Source organism: Heterocephalus glaber, unplaced genomic scaffold, assembly GCF_053883595.1.
Source record: "Heterocephalus glaber isolate CG9 unplaced genomic scaffold, H.glaber_assembly_v1.0 deba00001733, whole genome shotgun sequence".
Classification (NCBI taxonomy): Eukaryota; Metazoa; Chordata; class Mammalia; order Rodentia; family Bathyergidae; genus Heterocephalus; species Heterocephalus glaber.
In genome coordinates, this window is record NW_028258444.1 from 18,714,326 (window position 1) to 18,734,935 (window position 20,610).

Sequence of the window (20,610 nt, forward strand, 5' to 3'; positions counted from 1 at the left end):
TTCAGCGAATAGATGTAATCTCTGTTTTATTAAAAATGTACAGTTTGGGGACCAAAGGAGAAAAAATGTTTCTCAAAGTTCTCGGATGATTTAGAAACACCCAGTGTTTGTTTAAGAGCACCAGCTGGGAATCTGCATTTGGAACAAGTCCCGTGTGATTTTTAGTTATCCTGAAGTTTGAGAATCACTAGCTGAGGGATGGAGTGGGGACTGGAGCTGTTTCTGTTTAGCTCCTTCTGACTTTGCAGGGTTCCGGGGAGTGACTGGCTCAACTTTTTGCAGACAAGCTCAGTTGGCTCCTCTGTGTGTTCCTGGCATTCCTTCCTCGGTCACGGAGGCACTGAAAGAGTTAATACAGTTAGAGGTAGGGGAGCAGTTGAGACAAGGCCCTGGGATAGAAGTATCCATCCAGCCTACCTGAGGACTTCCTGAGGGTAAGTTCAGAGACTTTATCTGTGGAGCTGCTTGACAGATTTCTGTCAAATCCCAGAGGCTCTGCTTCTCTTATGATCTGCCTCTTGTCTTTCACAGGACACTTCCTCTTCTCCCTCATTCTTCTTTGCTCCTTCCTACCTATTCATGCTTCTTTCTCCCCACCACAGTTAATCTCTCTCTCTTTTTTTTGTTGTTGTTGCAGTACCAGGGATCAAACTCAGTACCTTGCGCTTGCCAGGCAGGCATGGTGCCACTGAGCTACATCCCCAGGCCTAATATGTAGGACTATTTTAGTTTTTTATTCCATTTTATTTATTACACTTTTTTTCAGTACCACAAATTGAACTCAGGACTTTGTGCTTGCCAGGCAGCCGCAGCGCCACTGAGCTAAATCCCCAGCAGTTAATCTCTTTCCCAGACAAGTGAAAAGCTCTCTTGTCTGTCTCCTTCCTGGGGGATATCTGTGTGAGTCTGTGTTCTTGGGCATCTCAGTGGGCTCATGGGGACCAGCATGTTAGCTGTGAGGAATAGACCTGACCAAGGGGAATGCAGGGAAGTTGGAGTAGAGGCCAAGATTCATCTCCAGCTGCAGACAAGACACACACACAGCTATCCTACCAGTCAGAGAGCCCAGGGCCAATGCTTAAGGACAGCAGGAAAAGATCTTGGAGAAAGGGGGCTGCTGGGTTTTGCAGGACACAGTCTTCATGTCCCAAACCAGAAGAAGATGAGTAGCCCTTCCCCACTGCCAAGAGGACACCCTTGCAGGCCTGGAGATAATTCAGGCTACCAGTGGCAGGCAGGCCAGGATGGTGCCATCACCATGAGATTGGTCCCTATTCTAAAGACTATAAACGCTATGAACCAGGCAGCATGGCCAGAGCAGTTAGTAAGCTCAGCAGGACCACAGAGAGGTAAGTGACGGGAGCCCACGAAGCAGTGGGTGTGAGGATTCATGGTAGACCAGGAGCAGGTGGCAAAGGAAGATGCTCTTTTGGGAGTGAAAGCAACGTGTGTCTCCAGGAGGTCACATGGACAGAGCATTCACAGAAAGGAGTGTGACCACCACCTTGGAGGTGGCAGCGGCCTGGGCAGTAGCCAAGAACTTCTATTAGACTAGCAGACCCTCCTACTATGATTAACAATGCCTGAAGAACATAGGAAATGCTTGAAACAAAGAATTAAGAAGCAGCCTGACACACATGGAGTACAGGTGTGGGAGACAGAAGAAGCAGGGCTGTCTCTACACCTGGTAGTGTGATAAACTGAGTAAACTTGTATAGAGGTGGAAAGGGGGTGAAGAAAATTGTATTCATCTAAATTCCTGTAGAAAGGGGAAGCTGTCTTTGCTGGGAACAATATTTTGATAAGTGCTTCAGCCTGCAGCTGAGATTTCACTGGAGGCCTGGGTGTGGGTGGAACAGCTCTGCTTGAGACACGCAGGAATCTTAGAATTTTGCATGTTTTACCAAAGAGAGCAGGCAATAAAAGAATGGAAGTAAGGCTGTTGCTGTTGGGTTCTATTCAATGTGAACCCCTTTCTTCATTATCTGAATGTCATGAGTGCTTGAGGTCAAGTGGAGGGCACACACTGCACACATTGCTGTTTGGGAAGAAAAACAAAGGGAAGGCCCCCAGATTCTGATGGAGGCTGAGCAGGGTTGCAGAGAAGAGACACAGGAGGAGCTTACAGAGGGGGAGGACCTCAGCTGGTGGACCCCCCGCCCCGGTGACTCAAGTTTTCAAGCTCTCCTGTCACATTTTTCTGGTTATTCTCAATTCTGTTATAGCCAAATCAACTAACAACACATACACATACCCCCTTGTATGGCTATTGGCACTAAGTGGGCTGTTGTACTGAGTCCAGCAGGGTGTTCAGGCCAATTTCAGATAGAGGTACAGCCAGGGCCTGGCCTTCTCTGTTGCTGCTCTGACAGCCTGTCTCACCCAAGTCTCCACTGGGAGGATGGGGCAGCACTAGCATCTTATAGCTCTTGGTTCTGATTGGGTTAGCAGATCCCTGTCTCTGCCAGAGATATTTAATTGAGTCCGAGTCAAGACCACAAGAAGCAGAGAGAGACCTGGAAAGGTCCCTTGAAGCTGGGTGTGGTAGCACCTGCCTGTAATCCCAGCACTCAGGGAGGTTGAGGCAAGGAGAGCACAAGCTTGAGCCCAGTTTAAGCAACTTACTGAGACTGTGTCTCAGATTTTTAAAGGGCTGAGTCCAAAGGCCCTGAGTTCAATTCCCATTACCACAATCATAAATAAATAAGGCTGGGGATGTAGCTCAGTGTGAAGGCCCTGACTTCAATTAGAAAAAAAAAGAAAAAAAGATCCTTTGAAATAGCCTTGGTTTGCAATAGTGACATCTTTAAATCAAGAAAGGCAAAGGAGAGCTGAATCTGTTTGAAGTAGAGAAGCCTCCTGCTGACCTACTGAGTGCTGTGGCCCTTTTTTCAGCTGCAGCTCACAGAAACAATTCCTAAAGGCAGTTTGTAAATGAAAACCAGAAAGATAAACCCAGGTCCAAGTCTCAGGTTTGTCTCATGATTCATGATCTCCCTCAGTGTCTCCAGTCCTCCACCTGGCTGTCCCGAGGGAAAGATAGACCTCTTCAGAAATTCATGTGCAGCCTGGGAAACAAGTGTGAAGGCAAAACCCCTGTGGTGATCTCAGCACTATGGAAAGTCCTTTGAGAGAACTGAAGTGTTGTCCTGGGACCTGAGCTGATGGCCACTGAATGGATGAGGCAGGTTAGCATCTCTTGTCTGATATGATACAGTAACTGAGGCCATTGCTAAGGACTGGAGAAATTGCCTGGGCTGTTGGAGAGGGATAGTGTGCCTGCCCTTTAGGTCTTGGGGAATCCCAGGTTAAGCACCTGGCCTTGCACCTTACCAGGCCTCAAGGGATGTCAAGTTTCCGTGGTAGGAGGAATGCTCATCCAGTGCCAACAGCCAGGGCATATCTGGGTGTCCCCCTACCTGGTCCCACGACAAGCTGGCAGGGGTCTTTTTTTTCTATTGGGTGACTAGAGGAGGCCACATCAGTCTTCTAGATGGCCTCTGTCTGGTTCCCTTGTTGGCTGGGGTTGGAGGGTGCAGAGAATACCAAAAGAGACCAAGGGTTAGACTGAGAAGCCACAGGCTCTCCAGGGCCACAGGGCCCAGGGTACTAGGCTTTGTTTTCTTTTCTTCTCAAATAGTTTGTTACCTGTCCTCTCCCCAACTTGCCCACTTCCCTGGTGCACTTCCAGCTGAGAAACTTCTAGAAGAGGCTCCCAGAGTACCGTGTGCTTCCAGGTACGTCCCCTTGGGCTGAATCCCTGAGCTCATGGTGTCTCTGAGCCTGGGGGTCATGCAATGGGAAGGATCAGGCTTATTTATATGGACAAACCAATGGCAGCTGCCAGGTTGATGCTCAGGATAAAAATGCTTAAGTTTAGGGCCGGGGATTTAGCTTAGTGGTTTCGCCGCCTGCTGAGTAAGCGCAAGGACCCGAGTTCGATCCCCGGTACCCCCCCCAAAAAAGCTTAAGTTTTGGCTGTGGGCCCTTAGAGTCTTTCAGCAACATAGTTTGAAATAGGCTAACTAACCCCCTGCAGGACATACTGCCACACATCCCACCCTGGCCTATGTATCAGGGTTGGGCAGGGACCTGGCAGCCCATGGAATGATCTTAGTCTGTGCTTCCTGCTTCCCACTCGTCTACCTGGCTGCTCTCTCAGCTCCTCTGCACCTACCTGGGTGTCCACAGGGGCACACATTCCCGTTGACTGGGTGGAAAAGACTGCTTGCAGGTGGGACTGCTGGAGTGGATCCAGCGGGGTAAGGCCGAGGGTGACTTGCATTTCTTTGGCTTTGAGGAGATGACCACAGGGATGTTCAGGTGAATGTTCCACTCCAGGCGGAGCTAAAGGAACCAGCAAAGTGGCATCAGGGAAACAAGAAGTTATCCTTCTGTAGGCCAGGAAGAGACCTCGCCTGGCTGTTAGTCCCCTGGTGGGCTCAGGGCTGAGCAGAGAGTGTAGGGCCCAAGGCATTCTTCCAGTTAGAAACTCCTGGGACCTGGGGTGTCAGACCTCTCCTAGAAACTCCTTCGATTCTTCTTTGATGAGCTAGTTCCTGTTTTCTCCTTTTTTATGAAGAATCTGGGCAATCGGTGAAGCAAAAGAAAGAAAACTAAAGGAAGCCGAGTCAGCTGGAACCTGTGAGACACTTGCAGGGGTCATGGCAAGGAGCCAAGCAGTATCTGAAGGGCACAGTGTAGGTTTTCACCCATACCCAACTCGTGGTGCTGGTCAAGAAGCTGGAGGATGACCTCTCAAAGAATTGTTATATGGTCTCATTCTTTCTCAACCTGCAAACTAACTTAGCAAGTCAGGTCAGCAACAGCAGATTATCAGGACAAATACAGGTACTATGTACTGAGTTGAGAGAACTTCCAAGGCTGAAGCTCTTCCCACAGCCTGATGCCAGCACTTGGACTCAATCCCATAGCACACTGTCTCCCCACATTCAGGACTTGGCTGCTCAATACAGTACTAAAGGCCAGGCATGGTGGCACATGCCTGTAATCCTAGCACTTGGGAGGCTGACGCAGGAGGATTGCTGTGAGTTTGAGGCCAGCCTGGGCTACATAGCGAGTATAAGACCAACCTAAACTGCATAGTGAGTCCTGTCTCAAAACCACAAAAAATAGTACTTGGGAGAGAAACTTCCTACCCAACCCCAGGGCACATCCCAGCAGCTGAGTCACTGCTGGAGGACTCTCCAATCCCTCCAAGCTCCCAGCCATCCGTTGTGGAGCACCTTAGTTCTTGCTGCTTCTCTGTCCCTGGGAGCTGGGGGAAAAGCAGAAGAAACTGAACTAGCCTCCTTTTTCAAACCTGAGCCTCCGATCTGGAGTGAAAGGCTGCTTATTCCACACAGTTGTACTGAAGAATCTGCAAATGAAGAATCTAATAAGGACTGGTCCAACCCTCATGAGTAGTGCAAAGGGCTATTCCTGCCATGTAAGAGATGGGTGTGTATGTAAATTCAATGCTTGTGTTATAGGGACAAAGTTATTAATATTCCCAAGGAGTATGAATTTTTATTTTGGGGGTTAATTTCTGTTTTCTCTTTTGTCATAGAAAATCTGGAAAGTAGGCAAAATAGTGATGAGCAAACTAAGATGTCAGAGAAGCTAAATCTATAGATAGTTATATGTTTCTTAACAACAGGACATATTCTGAGAAGTGCATCACGAGACAACTTCATCATCATGCAAACATAGAGTGAATATACTCATCAGCCTAGATGGTGTAACTGGCAAGGCCTCTTGATGCAATCAGGAGAAATGATAGAAACAGGATGTATGATGCTGTGGGCTTAACATGGCACACTGCTTTATAGTCAGCTTTTATAAGTAGGAGTATACTCTGAAGTAATGATAAAAAATATAGCTTAGTAAATACATAAACCAATACAGTTATCAAGTATTATGCACTGTAAATAATTTTATGTATGGTAAATAATTTTACATGCTGTAGTTTGTATGGCTGGCAGCTCAGTAGTTTTGTGAGTAACACAACATGCTGGGACATTATGATAGCTATGATGTCACTAGGGGATAGGAATTTTTCCGCTCCATTCTAATCTTATGGGACAGTTGTCATATATTTGGTCCATTATTGACAGAAACATTGTTATGTGGTGCATGACTGTATATAATAAAGAGTTCATAAGGACAATAGATAGAAGTTTTTCATTCCATTGTCCCAAACTTAACTATTATCTCCTTGGCCCATGGGTTTTGATTTTTTAAAAAAATTCCTGCACTAGCTGGGTGTGATAGCACATGCCTAAAATCTCAGCAACTTAGTGAGATTGTCTCAAAATAAAAAATATAAAGGGCTAGGATGTAGCTCAATGGTAGAGCACTCCTGGGTTTGAAACTTGTCTTACTTTTCTTATTACTGATACAAAATACCCAACACTCAAAGTTAAAGGAGGAGAGGTTTATTTTTGGTTCATAGTTTGTAGAGGTTTTAGTTCATAGTTGGCTGGCTCCAAGGCAGGGTGGAGTGGCAGAGGGGCGTCACAAAGGAAAAACAGTTCATGGTGGGCACAAGGCAGCAAAGCAGAGAAGCAGCAAGCAGCGAGTGACCAGCAGTAACCCTCTTTCTGTCCCTTATATCCTATCCAAGCTACCCATTCTTGCAGTGGGTAGCAGTCACACCCAGGGTTGGGCAGCCTTAATCCTAGCATCACAACATGAATCAATCCCAGCATCACATTCTTAGTCCTAGCATCACACACCCTAGCTCTAGCCACCTCCAAAAAGCACCACCTATGAGTGCGTGAGGCTTTGAGGGGACATCTAGATGTAAGCTATAACAATACTTAGTATAGGAAAAAAAGTCTGTATTATTTTGGATCCATTTTAAATGTCAGAAATTTCAAGCAAACCAGAGCACACACCTGTAATCCTAGGTCTATAGAAAGCTGGGGAAGGAGGATCTCAAATTTGAATCCAGCCTGGGCAACTTAGTGAAACCCTGGCTCAGAATCAAACGGGGGTGAGGATGTAGCCCAGAGCAAAGGCCCTCAGTTCAGTCTCCAGTATCTAGGGGCTCATGTATGCTCACCAAGCACACTACCACTGAGGTGCATCCCCAGGCCAGGGGGTTACTTTCTAATTGCATTTGGTTGCTGAGCCTATCCCTGAATGGGGAATACAGTGGCAAAACTGAACCACCTTGGGATTCATTCAAGGTACACTTGATATGTGAATGCGAGAACAGTTTGGATGGTTACCTTATTGAATACTGCAAGGAAAAAGGATGGGTTTGAAAAAATGTGATTTTTCCTGGTGTCAGTTTTTAGTTGGAGAGGGAAAGGATGTGAGTTCTCAGCAAGGATATGGGAAGATGAGGATGAGGCCCTTGCACAAAGAGTGAGAGAATGAGACTCTAATTTTGTTGTTGTAGACCAGGGGTACCTAACCCATGGGCCATGGGCCAGGGAGTCAGTGATCCCTGAGAGAAAGTAATCAAATGAGAGTGTTTAGGCCACCGCATGGCATGGGGTGTGTTGGCAATAATGGGTCAGCGGCAGGTGTGTAAGAGAAAAGGGAACCTTGTACGCCGTTGGTGGGAATGTGGATTGGAGCTGCCGTTATGGAAAATAGTGTGGAAGCTCCTAAAGAAGTTAAAAATAGCATTAATATATGATTCAGCCATCCCCCTTCTGGGTATGTACCCAAGGAAAATGAAATCACCAGTTCCATAAAGATCTTGGCATTCTTGTGTTCACTGAAGCACCAATCACAAGAGCCAAGTTACAGAAACAGCCTAGGGGTGTGTGTGTGTGTGTGTGCGCACATGTGCATGTGCACAAAACAGAATATTCAGTCTTACAAGAGAAGTATTCTTTTTTGTGTGTATGGTTCTGGGGATTGAGCCCACAGATGGGGTATGTTCCACTGAGCCACATTCCTGAGACCCCCCAAAAAGAGAGCCTGCCACTTGGCACAACATTCATGGACCTGGAGGACATTATGCTAAGTGAAATAAGCCAGGCACAAGAATAGTATGTGATCAGGGCCGGGGATTTAGCTCAGTGGTTCTGCTGCCTGCCTCGCAAGCACAAGGTCCTGAGTCCGATCCCCGGTACCACACACATACACACACACACACAAATAGTATGTGCTCATATAGTATTTGTATATAGATCGAAAAACAAAAGACAACTACATAGAGATAGAAAATAACAATGGTTGCCAGGCCTAGGATATAGGGCAGGAAATGGGGAGATGTAAAAGGATACAAAGTAGCAAATTGTGAAGGATGAACAAGTCTAGAGACCTAAAGTGGGACATGAGGACTATAGTTAATAACAGTGAATTGTACTCAGGATTTCTGTTGTTGTTGTTTAGAGACGGGGTCTCACTGTGTAACTCACTATGTAGCCCAGGTTGGCCTTAAACGCAAGGCAATCCTCCTGCCTCAGCCTCCCAAGTGCTGGGACGGTAGGTGTACACCACCATGCCCAGCTTGTATTCAGGATTTTTGCCAAATGGGTAGATTATAACTGCTATTGTGTGTGTGTGTAGGGATAGTTATGTGAGATGATGGATATGTTAATTTTTCACTATAGTAACAATTTTACCATGTATATCCATCTTGTAATATCATGTATACACAGTAAGATTTATTATAAATAAATACATAGTTTTGACCTCACAGAGCCCCTGAAAAGGTTAGACTCAGGATTTCCATGGGTCAGCAAACCACACTCGGAGAGCTGTTGATCTAATGTAGAATTTGAGAAAAGGTTGCAGAACTAAAGGACATATGTTTCTAAACTGAAATGGCTAAGTGCCCAATAAAGTGGACAAACATGGGTCCAGATCAAGCACATTATTATGAAATTATAGAACAGTGAAGACCCAGAGAGACTCTATCTGCTCTCAGAGAGTAAAAATAGGCCAAACCCAAAGGATCACAACTCAGAATGACTTTGTACTCTTAACAGCATTAGAACGTAGAAGCATCAGAACCTAACAATGCCTGCAAAGTTGGAAGGGAAGATAGAATCTAACCTACACCTCCGTGGGTAGGCAACCTACTAATTAGGAGTTAGGGCAAGTTATTAAGTGAAGGTACTTTCGGACAGCGGGTCTCAGTGACTTATTCCTGTGCACCTTTTTGTCTGGAAGTGACTGGAGGAAGTGCTCCACTAAAACAAGAACATGAACCAGGAAAGAAGAGACATAGAGGCTGGGCGTGGTGATGCACCCCCGTTGTAATCCCAGCACTCAGGAGGCTGAGGCTGGAGGACTACCACAAATTCAAGGCCAGACTGGGCTACTTAGTGCGTTCAAGGCCAACCTGGACTACATAGACTGTCTCAAAAAACAAACAAAAAAAGAGACCCAGAATCTAGAAAGCAAAGGAGCAACTCCAGAGGGAAAGAGTGACTCTCCAGAGAGGGGTTGAAGACAATAGCTGTGTCCCAAGCCTACAGAGTAACCAGAACTGATCAGGGCAGGCAGAGAACCCCAGGAGTATAGGATCTAACTACTCAGCCTCCCTGAAGAGTCTTCTCTTCCACAGCTCATTTTGAAGGGTCCCCTTCTTGCTTGCTCTCTCCTTTACATTCAGGCCATATCCTGCCTTCACCTCTTCCTGGGTCAGAGGCTTTAACGTGCTCTCATTTCCTATCTGCATTCCCTGCCCCAGCCCCACCCCACAGCCCTGCTGGCTCATTTCCTTGGCCCTTCCTACTGGCTGGGATGACACCCCTCCCCCAGTGCCCCAGCAGGTGGCTGGGTAGGAGGCCCACCTTGGGGAACATGGTCACCATGCTGCTTAAACACTCCCTGCGCTGCTTCTCCAGGTCCTTCTGTTTGTCTGACCAGGCCTGCAGCCTGAGCTTCTGCTGGCAGTCGATGTTTTCCAGGAAGACAACAAGGCTCTGGGCCTTGTAGGAGGCCGTTGTTTCTCCCATGACTTGCTTGTGGTTGATCACTGCTTGTCTGGGAAGAGAGGAGAAGCAATTTAGGGGGCAGAGGGGCCACCTCCTCCTTCCAGAGATGACTGTTTTCTGTAATTCCTTGAGGCAAGAAGAGAAATGAAAGTTGGTGAGGGCTGGAGAAAATAGGGAGCAGAGAAGTGGGAAGTTGTACCATGTGAGGAGCCTCAAGGGTAGGCTGGAAACAAGAGAAAGTCAAGCAAAGGGGCGGGGGGGGGGGCAGGCCGTGCACATACTAGGTGGGGTATAGACAGGGTGATAGGAAGCAAGCAAGAAATGGGGAAGCAGGCTCAGAGAGAAAGCCCCCTACAAGGAGAAAAACATGTAAATGCCCTGCTTGCCACAGCTTCTAAGGTTGCCCAAGGGAATGAAGCCAGGTGGCTTTTGCTTGAAGGAGGCTTCAGGAGGCCTGGTCCAGGCCTGAGTAGTTCTCCCTAGCGCCCTTTGTCTGTAGCCCTCCTCTCCCACTGGGTTTTGGTATATTGCAGAGGCTGTGGTGAGTGCCAGGTGACTGCCAGGGCACCTACCGGAGGCTCTGAAAGTGTCTGTAGATAACATACTTCTGGCACAGGTACGGTAGCCTGTGTGCACTCGGCTCCATGGTGGTGGTGGTGAGCTCCAAGGCCTTGCTGTGCAGGTAATTCGGCAGCTCCAGCTTTGACTCCCCACTCAGGAGCTGGAGGTTCTTCCTCTGAGCCTCCATGTCCATGTGGTACATCTTCTCCTTAGAAGTGACCAGGGGCCTCTGCAGAGAGGGCTGGGTCACCCTTCAGATGAATGTCCCAGTGACAGGAAAGGAGGCAGATTTCTTGGGCTCGGTGGGAACACGGTTGGCCTGTGGGATCTGGGTACACTCAGTTGAACTCATGGTCCTCTGGTTTCCTGAGCTGGGCTGCTGGGTATGGGAGGACCTGGGCCAGTATGGCCTCCTGCCTTGGCAAGCAGATTGGGCCTGGCTTGGGGGTGGCTCTGCCTTCTCCAAGTTCCTCCACTGATTGGTGGTTGTGAAGATCGGCCTCTCAGTGTCTTCCCTCAGCTCCCCCAGCTCCCTCCTTAGGCTCTGTCGTTCCTCTTCTGGCCAGGTGTGTGTCTGCTGCTGCCACCTTGTGGCTGCCTCCATTTGCCACTGCTGCAGCTTCTCCTGGTGCTCCTGCTCCAGCAGGACTCATTTCCTCTGCCGCTGCAGCCACATCACCTCCTCCTGAAGCCACTGTTGCCTCTGCTTCTGCCAGCTGAGTTCCTCTTCCTAGTGCTCCACCTGGCTCTCCAAGGGCACCTCCTCGGAGCTCCCTGGGGACAGGTGCTTCATGAAATGTGGCTTAATTCAGACCCTTTCCTTCTCTGGGAAGTGGTCCCCTTGTTCTTTATCTTTGTGGACTGGGCTTTCTGCCACCAGTCTTTGTGATTTTGTAGGAAACTTGTAACCTTCTGAGGGTGATAACACAGGCTCAAGGATCTCAGTGTCCTTAAAAACATCTGTGATGCTGGAATGCATGCTCATGGTGGAAAGAGGCTGGGATGCTGAAGGTGTCACCCCACTGTCCCAGGCCATGGCCATGGGACTTGAGGAAAGTGGTGAAAACAACTGTTCCTCCTCCCTGGGGTCCTGTTGGACTTCCTCCATGACTGCTCCTGTCCGTGAAAGGGTCCTTATCTCAGTGGGTGCTGGGAAGACGTGCAACACCTCAGCTGGGTCTCCAGCTGGACCTCTAGCAATCCGAATTGTCTTCAGCTGGAACCCTAGGGCATGCTTTGTCAGGACGAGGTCATGGCATTTCCCCCTAGATTGCTACCTGCTTTAGGAGAGCATCTCTCTGGCTCCCAAGGTCTTGGATGGACTTCTGGAAGTGCAGCCTCTGGCTGCTGGGCTCTTTGACCATCTCTATTTGCAAGCACTTGTATTTGGTTTCCAGGCTCCTGTTCTCCTTGTGCTGGAGGATCAAGGCCTTGTTGAGATTCTCTACCACAGTGGACATGTACCTGATGGCTTTGACCTCCCCCTTGTTGAACATGGTGGAGTCCAGGAGCTCCTGCAGCATGGACTTCACCTCAGAGACTTTCACACAGGTGGCATGCTTGTCCTGGAGCATCTGTTCTGGGCTCGGTGGCTGAAGGTGGGGTGAAGATTTTTTGTGGGCTTTTCTCCCACCAGCCCTGCCAGAAGATGTGTTTGGGCACTGGGAGAGGTGGAGAGGAAAAAAAGCAACAAATTCCCATGGATCCCAAGAGTTATACTGATTCTCCAAACACTACCTGGCCAAAATTCTCATCTAACCCCTTTGGGGTTGGGCAAAAATAAGGAGCTCAGGCTGTCTGTCCCAGAGAACTCTGCTGAGCCTGAGCTTGCAGTGCTTGCCCTCGGGTCTGCCAGCTCCACAGCACCTGCAGAGTCCAGAGAGGTCACTACAACTTGCCTCAGTTCAGTATACTCCTGGTTGGGCGTGGTGGTGCACCCCTGTAGTCCCAGCACTCTGGAAGCTGAGGCAGGAGGATTCCCATGAGTTTGAGGCCAGCCTGGGCTACATAGCAAGACCCTGCCTCAGACAAAAAAAACAACTGTGCTCCTGACCCTCATGTTTTCCTGGAGGAGAATTATTATTTTTCTAATTGTACCATTTCTCAACCTCAGTATCTGTTTGGCTGTGCATATAGAGATCTATCACAGTCCGACAGCTGTTCACCTGTTTTCTTTTTAAAAATTACTAATGTTTGAGTTCGATCCCCAGTAGCAAAACAAAACAAAACAAATTACTAATGTTAGCTGGGTGTGATAGCACATGCTTGTAATCCCAGCTCTTGTGGAGACAGACAGGAGGACTGTAAATTCAAGTCCTGCCTAGGCAACTTAGCAAGACCCTGTCTCAAAGAACTAAATTATGTAATGTATTTAAGTCCTTATTTAAATAAAACTTGTTTTTAGAAAAAAAGTCAAATAAAAAGGTGTTGGAGATGACTGCCAGTGGTGAAGTGGCCCTGGGTTCAGTCCCACAGTACGGAAGGAAGGCAGGGAGGCAGGGAGGCAGGGAGGCAGGCGGGCGGGCGGGCGGGTCAGCCAAGGATCTTGACCAGGCATGGTGGTACACGCAGTCTCACCTCTCTGGTGGCTGAGGCAGGAGGATCAAAAGTTTGAGCCCAGCCTTGGCAACTCAACAACTCAGTAAGACCCTGTCTCACTAAGGGGGATGTAGCTCAGGGTGAAGGCTGTGGTTTCAATCCCCAGTACCACCACCACTACCACAACAAAGACTACCATCTTTTTCCATTTGGGAGGAGTGTCGTAGGCTTCACTGATATTCTGATGAAAGCAGCGGACCCTTTCCCCAGGAAAATGTACTAAGCACAGATTGTGTGTGCTGTGTTTAACCTCTCTGACAGACCTCAGGGCTTCAAGGGCTGATCACAATCACAGATCTCTGCCACTGGACCTATAATTCATAGGGCAGGGGTGGGGGGGTTATCTTGGCACATCTGGTCAATGAATATTACTGGCAGAAAACCACAGTGGCTAAATTTGGATGAGGGAGGAGATCTGGAAATTAAATGATACTGAGGTCCAGCTAGTATCTAGCTAGTTTTGCCCTATAGCCCAGTAAGTACCACAGAATTTAGATTCTGGGACCAGAACTTGGGCTTGAACCTCATTTTTCCCACTTGCCTTGGCAAATTTCTTTTTTTTCTTTTCCTTTTTAAATTCTTTTATTGGTACATTTTAGGTATATAATACATTTCCATTTATCATTGGGTACTTGTCTTGGCAAATTTCTTAACTTCTCAGTGCCTCAGTTTCCTCATCTGAAAAATGGGGATAATCAGAGCATCTACATCATAGTATTTAATCTTCCTACCTCAGCCTCCCAAGTGATGGGATTATAGGTGTGTACCACCATGCCCAGCAGCTACTGTTTATTAAATCCTGAGCATGTTCCAAGCAAGGCATCAGACACTTCATACCTTGTGGAAGCCTCCCTGAACCCTACAAGTAGGCATTCTCTCTCTCCTCCCCCCCTCTCGGATTGAACTCGGGACCTTGGGCTTTCAAGGCAGGTGGCAGAACCACTGAGCTAAATTCCCAGCCCTCCTCTTTTTTTTGACACAGGGTTGCTATCCTCCTGCCTCAGCCTTCCAGAGTGCTAGGATTACAAGCATGTACCACCATGCCTGGCTCCTTGCCATTTTATGTATGAGGAAACCGAGGCTCAGAGAAATGAAGGGACTTGCAAAAAGTTACACAGCCAGAAATTGGAAGAGATGGAAATCAAATTTGTATGACTGCAAAACCCATGCTCTTGAGTAAAACTAACCTTAATGTGGGGCCTGGCTTTGCCAGGAGTTTTCTTGTACCTTTCTCTTCTCTAACCATCAATGTTCTCATCTATAAAATGCGGGAATTAGATAATCTCAGGTCACTTATAGTGTTGATAGAAGTAAAATTCCAAGGTTCAGCCATGTTGTTGACTGACTACCTTGGGAGTAGCCATGATCAGGAAGAGTACAGAGGGGCCTCTGTTTGAGCCTCACCAAACCTTCTGGTGCAGCAGATAGGCTTGGAGCGAGAAAGGATGTTCCTCAGGCTCTGGCCATAGACTCCAGCCTTCCTGGCCTTTGGGCCTTCTTCCCACAACCCACACAAGGCCCAGCTCCAGAAAGCACCTCTGGGCACATGTCTACACCTACTCTATCTCCACCCTGAGGGCCAGCTCAGAGCTGCTCAGTGCTCAGTTTGGGGTCAACACCCTGGCCCTCACTTTGGCTCCCAACTCTACTTTCTTTTGTACTTTTGTTTTTTGAGACAGGGTCTCACTATGTAGCCCAGGCTAGCCTTGAACTCGTGATCCTCCTGACTCAGACTCTGGAGTGCTGGGATGAGAAGTGTGCGTCACTATGCCTGGCTGTACTTGCTATGAGGGAGAGTTGGAAAACCCCTTCCAGACCCAGTCCATACTGTCTTCCCCTAAGAGGCAGTCTACTCTAGCCCCACCCCACACCCTCCCAGGTCCTCCAGGAACCTACTTTGTGACCTTTTCTTTTGTTCTTCAGTGAGAGTGGAGCAAAGGGAAACGAGAGACTGTATGCCTTCTTTGGTGGTGATGAGGGAAAGAGGTAACACTTTCTCTATTACTTCAATCCATTCATTCAGGGCTTCCTCTTCATCCTCACTCTTCCTGTTCCTGATCTCGTAGGTCAGACTGTCACCTGGACAAGGAGTGAGAAGTGCAAGCTAAGGGCAGTCTGTCTTCTAGGGAGCTCCAAACAGCTCTTTAGCTCAGGGGTTATAGTAGCTTTGAGGTCAAGATTGGTTTTATCTCACACTAGCTATGTGATATTGGGCAGGTCACTTATTCCCCTGAACATTAGTTGATTTTCATTTTGATTATTCATTCAGTGATACTAAAAATCCACAGCAAACATTTCTCCAGAATTTCAGAACTTGCTGGGGACTTGTAGTTTCCTTCCCTGTAAAAGCTTTGGGTGTGGATTAAATGAGATAATACATGTGAAATCATTAATATGAGGCCTGCCACATATAAATACACATTAGACATCGACTGCTGTGTTACACAGTCAAGGAAGTGTCTGTCTTATTACAGCTCTGTACCCAACATCTGGACAGTTAAACTGAGAAGAGTCAACAGCTGTCTTAGCTCTTGAGGGGAGCCGAAGGACTACTGCACTGAGAACTCATTGGGCACCGGCAGGGTGAGCAGGTAGGGTACATCCCCACTTCCTCCGACACTTCAGGATCCAGCACACCTCACTGCAAACAGACTGTTAGGACTTGGATCTGAGCAGGGGTAGTACTTAGTTTTGGGGCTGTGAGCCCATGCTCCACCCCTGAACAGTAGTGCCAGTTGCGTGTGGCTGGCATTAGTGCCTGTGCAGTAAGGTCATTCAGCGTTTCGAGTATCACACTGGCTCCTCTACAAAATGGCTAATATGGGTTTGAATTCAGTTTCTATCCTGCTAAAAAGATGAGATATCCTAATGGACCTGTTACATGTTTGCCCCTGTGGAGTGAGACCACATGCTGTGATGAGTAGGGGAAAGTTTCACCTGGAAAAGTGTATTGCAGTGTGTCCTTTGCTGTCCCTCTGACCACTCACACTCCCCTCCCAGCAAATGCTGACCCAGGTAGAGAAAGGAGGAGACTGAGTGAGCAGGGACCAGCGTCTTAGGGGAAGGCACCCACCCTGAGGGCTGCACCCGGCATGCAGACTCACCCCAGTCACCCAACCAGCAGAGGATTTCATACAGATGCTTTTCTTTAGTCTTAGCATCTTTGGAGAAGGAAGAAATTTTTTCTAGTAAGATGAATCTCTTCTTGACCTTTTGCTCCATCTGGTAAGATTTTGTCTTTTCTTTTAAATCATATCCTGATTCTTCCTGGAGGCTGTTGATGACACTGTTGACATTGTTCAAGATGTCTGAGAGCTGGGTAGAAATATCCTATGTGGGAGGCAGCATATTGCATTGCTTAGCAGTGTAGACTGTGGAACCAGATGCTTGGACAAGTCACTTATTAACCTCTCTGGGTTTGAGGTTTTTCTGTTTTGTTTGTCAAAGTAGAGATCATTATAGGACTTATAGCACAGGGTATTTGTTTCTTGTTTTTTAAGTCAAGGTCTTGCTGCCTTGTTCAGGCTGGCCTTGAACTCAGTATGTAATCTAACTCCTGGCAATCCTGCCTCAGCCCCCCTGAGTGCTGGGATTATAGGTGTGTGCCACCACGCCTGGCTCACAGGGTATTTGTAAGGATTAAATGAAATAATTCTTGTAAAGTGCATAGAACAGTGCCTGGCATATAGCAAAAACATTAATTCTTTTTTTTTTTTTTTTGGTACCAGGAATTGAACTCAGGACCTTGCACTTGCCAGGCAGGTGTGGCACTGTTAAGCTACATCCCCAGCCCAGTATTAGCTCTTATTATCATTTTGATTATTAAATTAGTGACACTAAGCTGGGCATGGTGCTGCATGCCTGTAATCCCAGCACTCTGGAGGTTGAGGCAGTATGATTGATATAGGAGGTAGGGTAAGGCAAAGATGCCTGGGGAATTAAGCAGGACCTGTCAATTACAAGATCCCAGGGCAGCACCAGGACCCCATATGTAGAACTTCTTGAGAGTTCCCACTATCGTGACTTCACAGTAGTCCATCTTGGTCTCCCAGACCCAGGATGTACTTTTACTTTTGTCCTTTTTCTCTTTTCTTTGTTTAGCCCAAGTTTGCTCTGAAGAACTAGTTCTTCCCTTACTCCTTCACCCCTCATTTTCAAATAAACTGCACCGCTTTTGGCTTATCTCATCCAGTTCTTTGTTCCAGACAAGAAGGACCTGTAATACTTTTGAGCCATTTCTAAAGGAACTACCTGACAAAAGGATCGCTGTAAGTTTGAGGCCAGCCTGGGCTACATAGTGAGTTTAAGGCCGCCCTGAACTACATGGTGAGTCCCTGTCTCAAAAAGCAAAAAGAAAAAAGTTCATTGACACTAAAACTCCACAGTAAGTATTTCAGAATTCAGAACAAGAAACTTTGAGGATCAGAGGCTCAAGTTAAAAATGCAGTAGAGGCCCATTATGTACAGAGTGAGCCAAACCTTTGGCCGTTACTCCTGAGCGCTCTCAGGACTAAATTTAGGGGATTGTGGCAGTTGGCCAAGAATAGACCTCAAATCAAGAAATCTGGGCACCTTCCTGCCCCCTTCACACCTAGCACTATGGGACATCCTGGAGTTTCGGCCCACTTACCTGTTATAGGGCTGCTCCCTTCCCAGAGTGGCAGGACTGAGCCCACCCCGTAGAAGCCAAGTATAAGACATACTTAGCTAATCTGAACTTGTATCTGTCTGAAAAACCAGCTTGCAGAGTATCCCAGGATGCCCCCACCCAAGGGCCCAGAAATAAAATCTTGTTTAAACACGAGGTCACTTCCCAGCCTCTGTGTTGGCCCCCAATACAAGGGTACTTCTCTCGTCGCACAGGATACCTCCTGAGCCCGAGTGAGCTGGGCAGTCTCAACCCTCGAGATGGTGGCCGTCACGGAGGCAGGAGTCAGCAGCTGTGGGGCGTCGCCCTTCTCCATTCTGGATGACTGTGCCCTTGTTTCTAGTACACAGGCCTATACACACAGTGTTGTCTGCTTTGGAGGTTAAGGGCCCCAGGGTGGCTCCTGGGTACCTTCCACCCAGCCGCAATTCCTCCATAACTGCCACATACCAAGTTCCACCTGACCCTCTTTTCCTAGTGACGTCACCAGTTTGATTTTAACATTGGACTTCTTGCCATTAATCTGACTGGTTATCTAGCTTTTTATCCATTACTCAGTATTATATTTACTTGACCTGTTGCTTTTTTTTTTTGGTACCAGGGATCTAACTTGGGTCCTTGCACTTGCGAGGCAGGTGGCAGAGCCACTGAGCTACTCCCCCGCCTGACCTGTTGCTTTTTAAGAGTCATTTCATGTGGACCAGGTTCCACCGCCTGCCTAGCAAGCGCAAGGTCCTGAGTTCAATCCCCAGTACCAAAAAAAAAAAGAAGAATCATTTTATGTTAAGCTCCCAAACTAAACATTAATGGCTAAAAATAGGAAAAGGCAATTAGAAAAAGTTAATTTTTGCCATAGTTTCCTGAATTTCTCCCAGAGGTTCATGTGCCAAAGATGTGGTCCCAGGATTGGGTCCCTGGGAAGATAGAGCCTTTTTGTGAGATAGGCCTCTTGTGCAAGGTGCTTTTGTCATTGTGGGTGTGCCCTGAAAGGGAACTGTGCAGTCCCAGCCCCTTCTTTGTTCCTCTTTGCTCCCTGGCTTAGGATATGAACAGATTTGTTTCACTGCACACTCCTTCCATCTATGCCCCCGCTCCCCAGCAATGCGGCTATTCAGTCATGGACTGAATTCCCCAAACTGTCAGCCAGTGTCAACCTCTTCTAAGCTAACTGTCTCGGTATTTTGTTATAATGAAGAAAACCTGACTTACATACTTTCCCAAAGAGAACTTTTAATATTTTAAAAGAGCCAATTAATAACTGTGTAGGAGGGGCCGGGGATATAGCTCAGTGGTTCTGCTGCCTGCCTCACAAGCGGAAGGACCCGAGTTCGATCCCTGGTACCAAAAAAAAACCAAACAAATAACTGTGTAGGAATATATTTGTGTTTACCCCAAGGATTGAGGCTTAGTCGACACTGTTAATTACTGAAGGTGATTAGTCATGGCAAGAGATCTGTTTAAAACAAATGGCCTGTTTCCTTTCTCTTCCTTTTTCCCTCCTCCTCCTCCTCTTCTTCCTCCTCCCCATTTCCTCTCTCCCCCGCCCTCCTCCTTGTTCTCCTCCTCTTCTCTACCCGCCCCTCTCTCTCTTTCTCTCTAGATGGGGTCTCACTATGAAGTTCAGGCTGGCCTTGAACTCACAGTGTAGCCCAGGGTGGTCTCAAACTCATGCCAATCCTCCTACTTCAGCCTCCTGAGTGCTGTAATTACAGGCCAACCTATACAATCAGCAGATTCAGCTTCCTTGAGAAAAGAGGATCCTGTTGGAGGAGGTGGACTGGTTGTCCAAAGAACTAATCAGGGCCTCAGAGCTAAGAGTTTGCCTTCAGACTCAGAGAAAACTTTGGAGTTGGACTTTTCAGCAATGCTGGAACTGTTAGAACTTTGGTAATTCTTAGAGTTGAACTAAATGCAGCTGGCATAAAAAGATACACAAGAAGCCAGGTGTGGTGGTGCACACCTGTAATCTCAGCACTCAGGAGGCTGAGGCAGTAGGATCACTGCACGTTTCAAGCCAGCCTGAACTACTTGGTGAGACCCTGTCTCAAAAAATCAAAACAAAAATAAGCAAAGAGATACAGAAGAACCAAGAGATGGAGGGAGGGGAAGTGAAGGGGATATAAAAAGAATTGAGATGTGTAATGTACATGTTCCAGCTCCCCACCATGAATGAGGCTGTTGTGCACTGCAAACATGTACTAATGAAAAGAAAAAAGAAAAAAACCCCAAAATAAATGAACATCACTGTATGCCCAGGACCTAAAACTATACCTGGCATATACTAGGCACTTACTGAACACTTGTTGAACAAATAAATGAACATATAAATGCAAATACATATACATAAAATTATTCTGTCTTCTAAAACTTACCATTTAATACATAAGGAGTTAAATATTGTTGGCTTATTCCTCAGCAGTGCTGTGACCACTCAGTAACTTGTCACAGATGCTATAGCCCAGGCTGGCCTCAAACTCCTGTCTGAGCCTCCCAAGTGCTGGAACTACAGCCTTGTGCCACTACGCCAGCTAATAAAGCTTATTTTTAAAAAATATGATGCCCAAAACTGCAGGGACTCTGGGAAGACAGTGCAAGGGGCTAGTCAGGAGGGCATTAGAGGGTATAACTCTTCTTCCTCTCTTAGGTGGAGAGTCTTTTCTCCTACCTTTGTCCCTTGGCTGGATTCCTCCCAGTCATTCGTCCTTCTGAGCCCTCTCCGACGGGCAATTTAGCGGGCAGCTGCAGTACCTTCATTACAGTCCAAATGCCACACTTTGGTGATCTCTAGCCCAGTAAAGATGGTTACAAACTTTTTCATATTTTTAAATTGTTTATTTACTTGTTAGTTTTGAGACAGGGTCTCATTGTAGTGCAGGCTGCCCTTGAACTTATGGT

At 47.3% G+C, this 20,610-nt stretch overlaps 2 protein-coding genes across 15 annotated transcripts in view; one reads left to right on the forward strand and one right to left on the reverse strand.

Moving 5' to 3' along the window:
- The window catches only part of Prpf40b (pre-mRNA processing factor 40B), a 55,827-nt gene that overhangs the window by 11,366 nt on the left and 23,851 nt on the right, over window positions 1-20,610 (forward strand). The window contains exons 3-4 of one of the 14 annotated variants that reach the window (XM_087200099.1): window positions 3,003-3,188; window positions 3,641-3,737. The exons of the other annotated variants lie outside the window; for them this stretch is intronic. The gene's annotated coding sequence lies outside the window, so the exon portion shown is untranslated. The remainder of the gene's footprint in view (window positions 1-3,002; window positions 3,189-3,640; window positions 3,738-20,610) is intronic. 14 annotated transcript variants of the gene reach the window in all.
- Window positions 3,330-20,027, reverse strand: Fam186b (family with sequence similarity 186 member B). Its single transcript, XM_021243060.2, is given in 10 exon segments — window positions 3,330-3,452; window positions 3,454-3,520; window positions 4,178-4,347; window positions 9,765-9,957; window positions 10,481-11,737; window positions 11,739-12,082; window positions 12,084-12,130; window positions 14,964-15,146; window positions 16,172-16,397; window positions 17,936-20,027. Coding segments are annotated over 10 exon segments (2,706 nt in total). The 5' UTR covers window positions 18,032-20,027.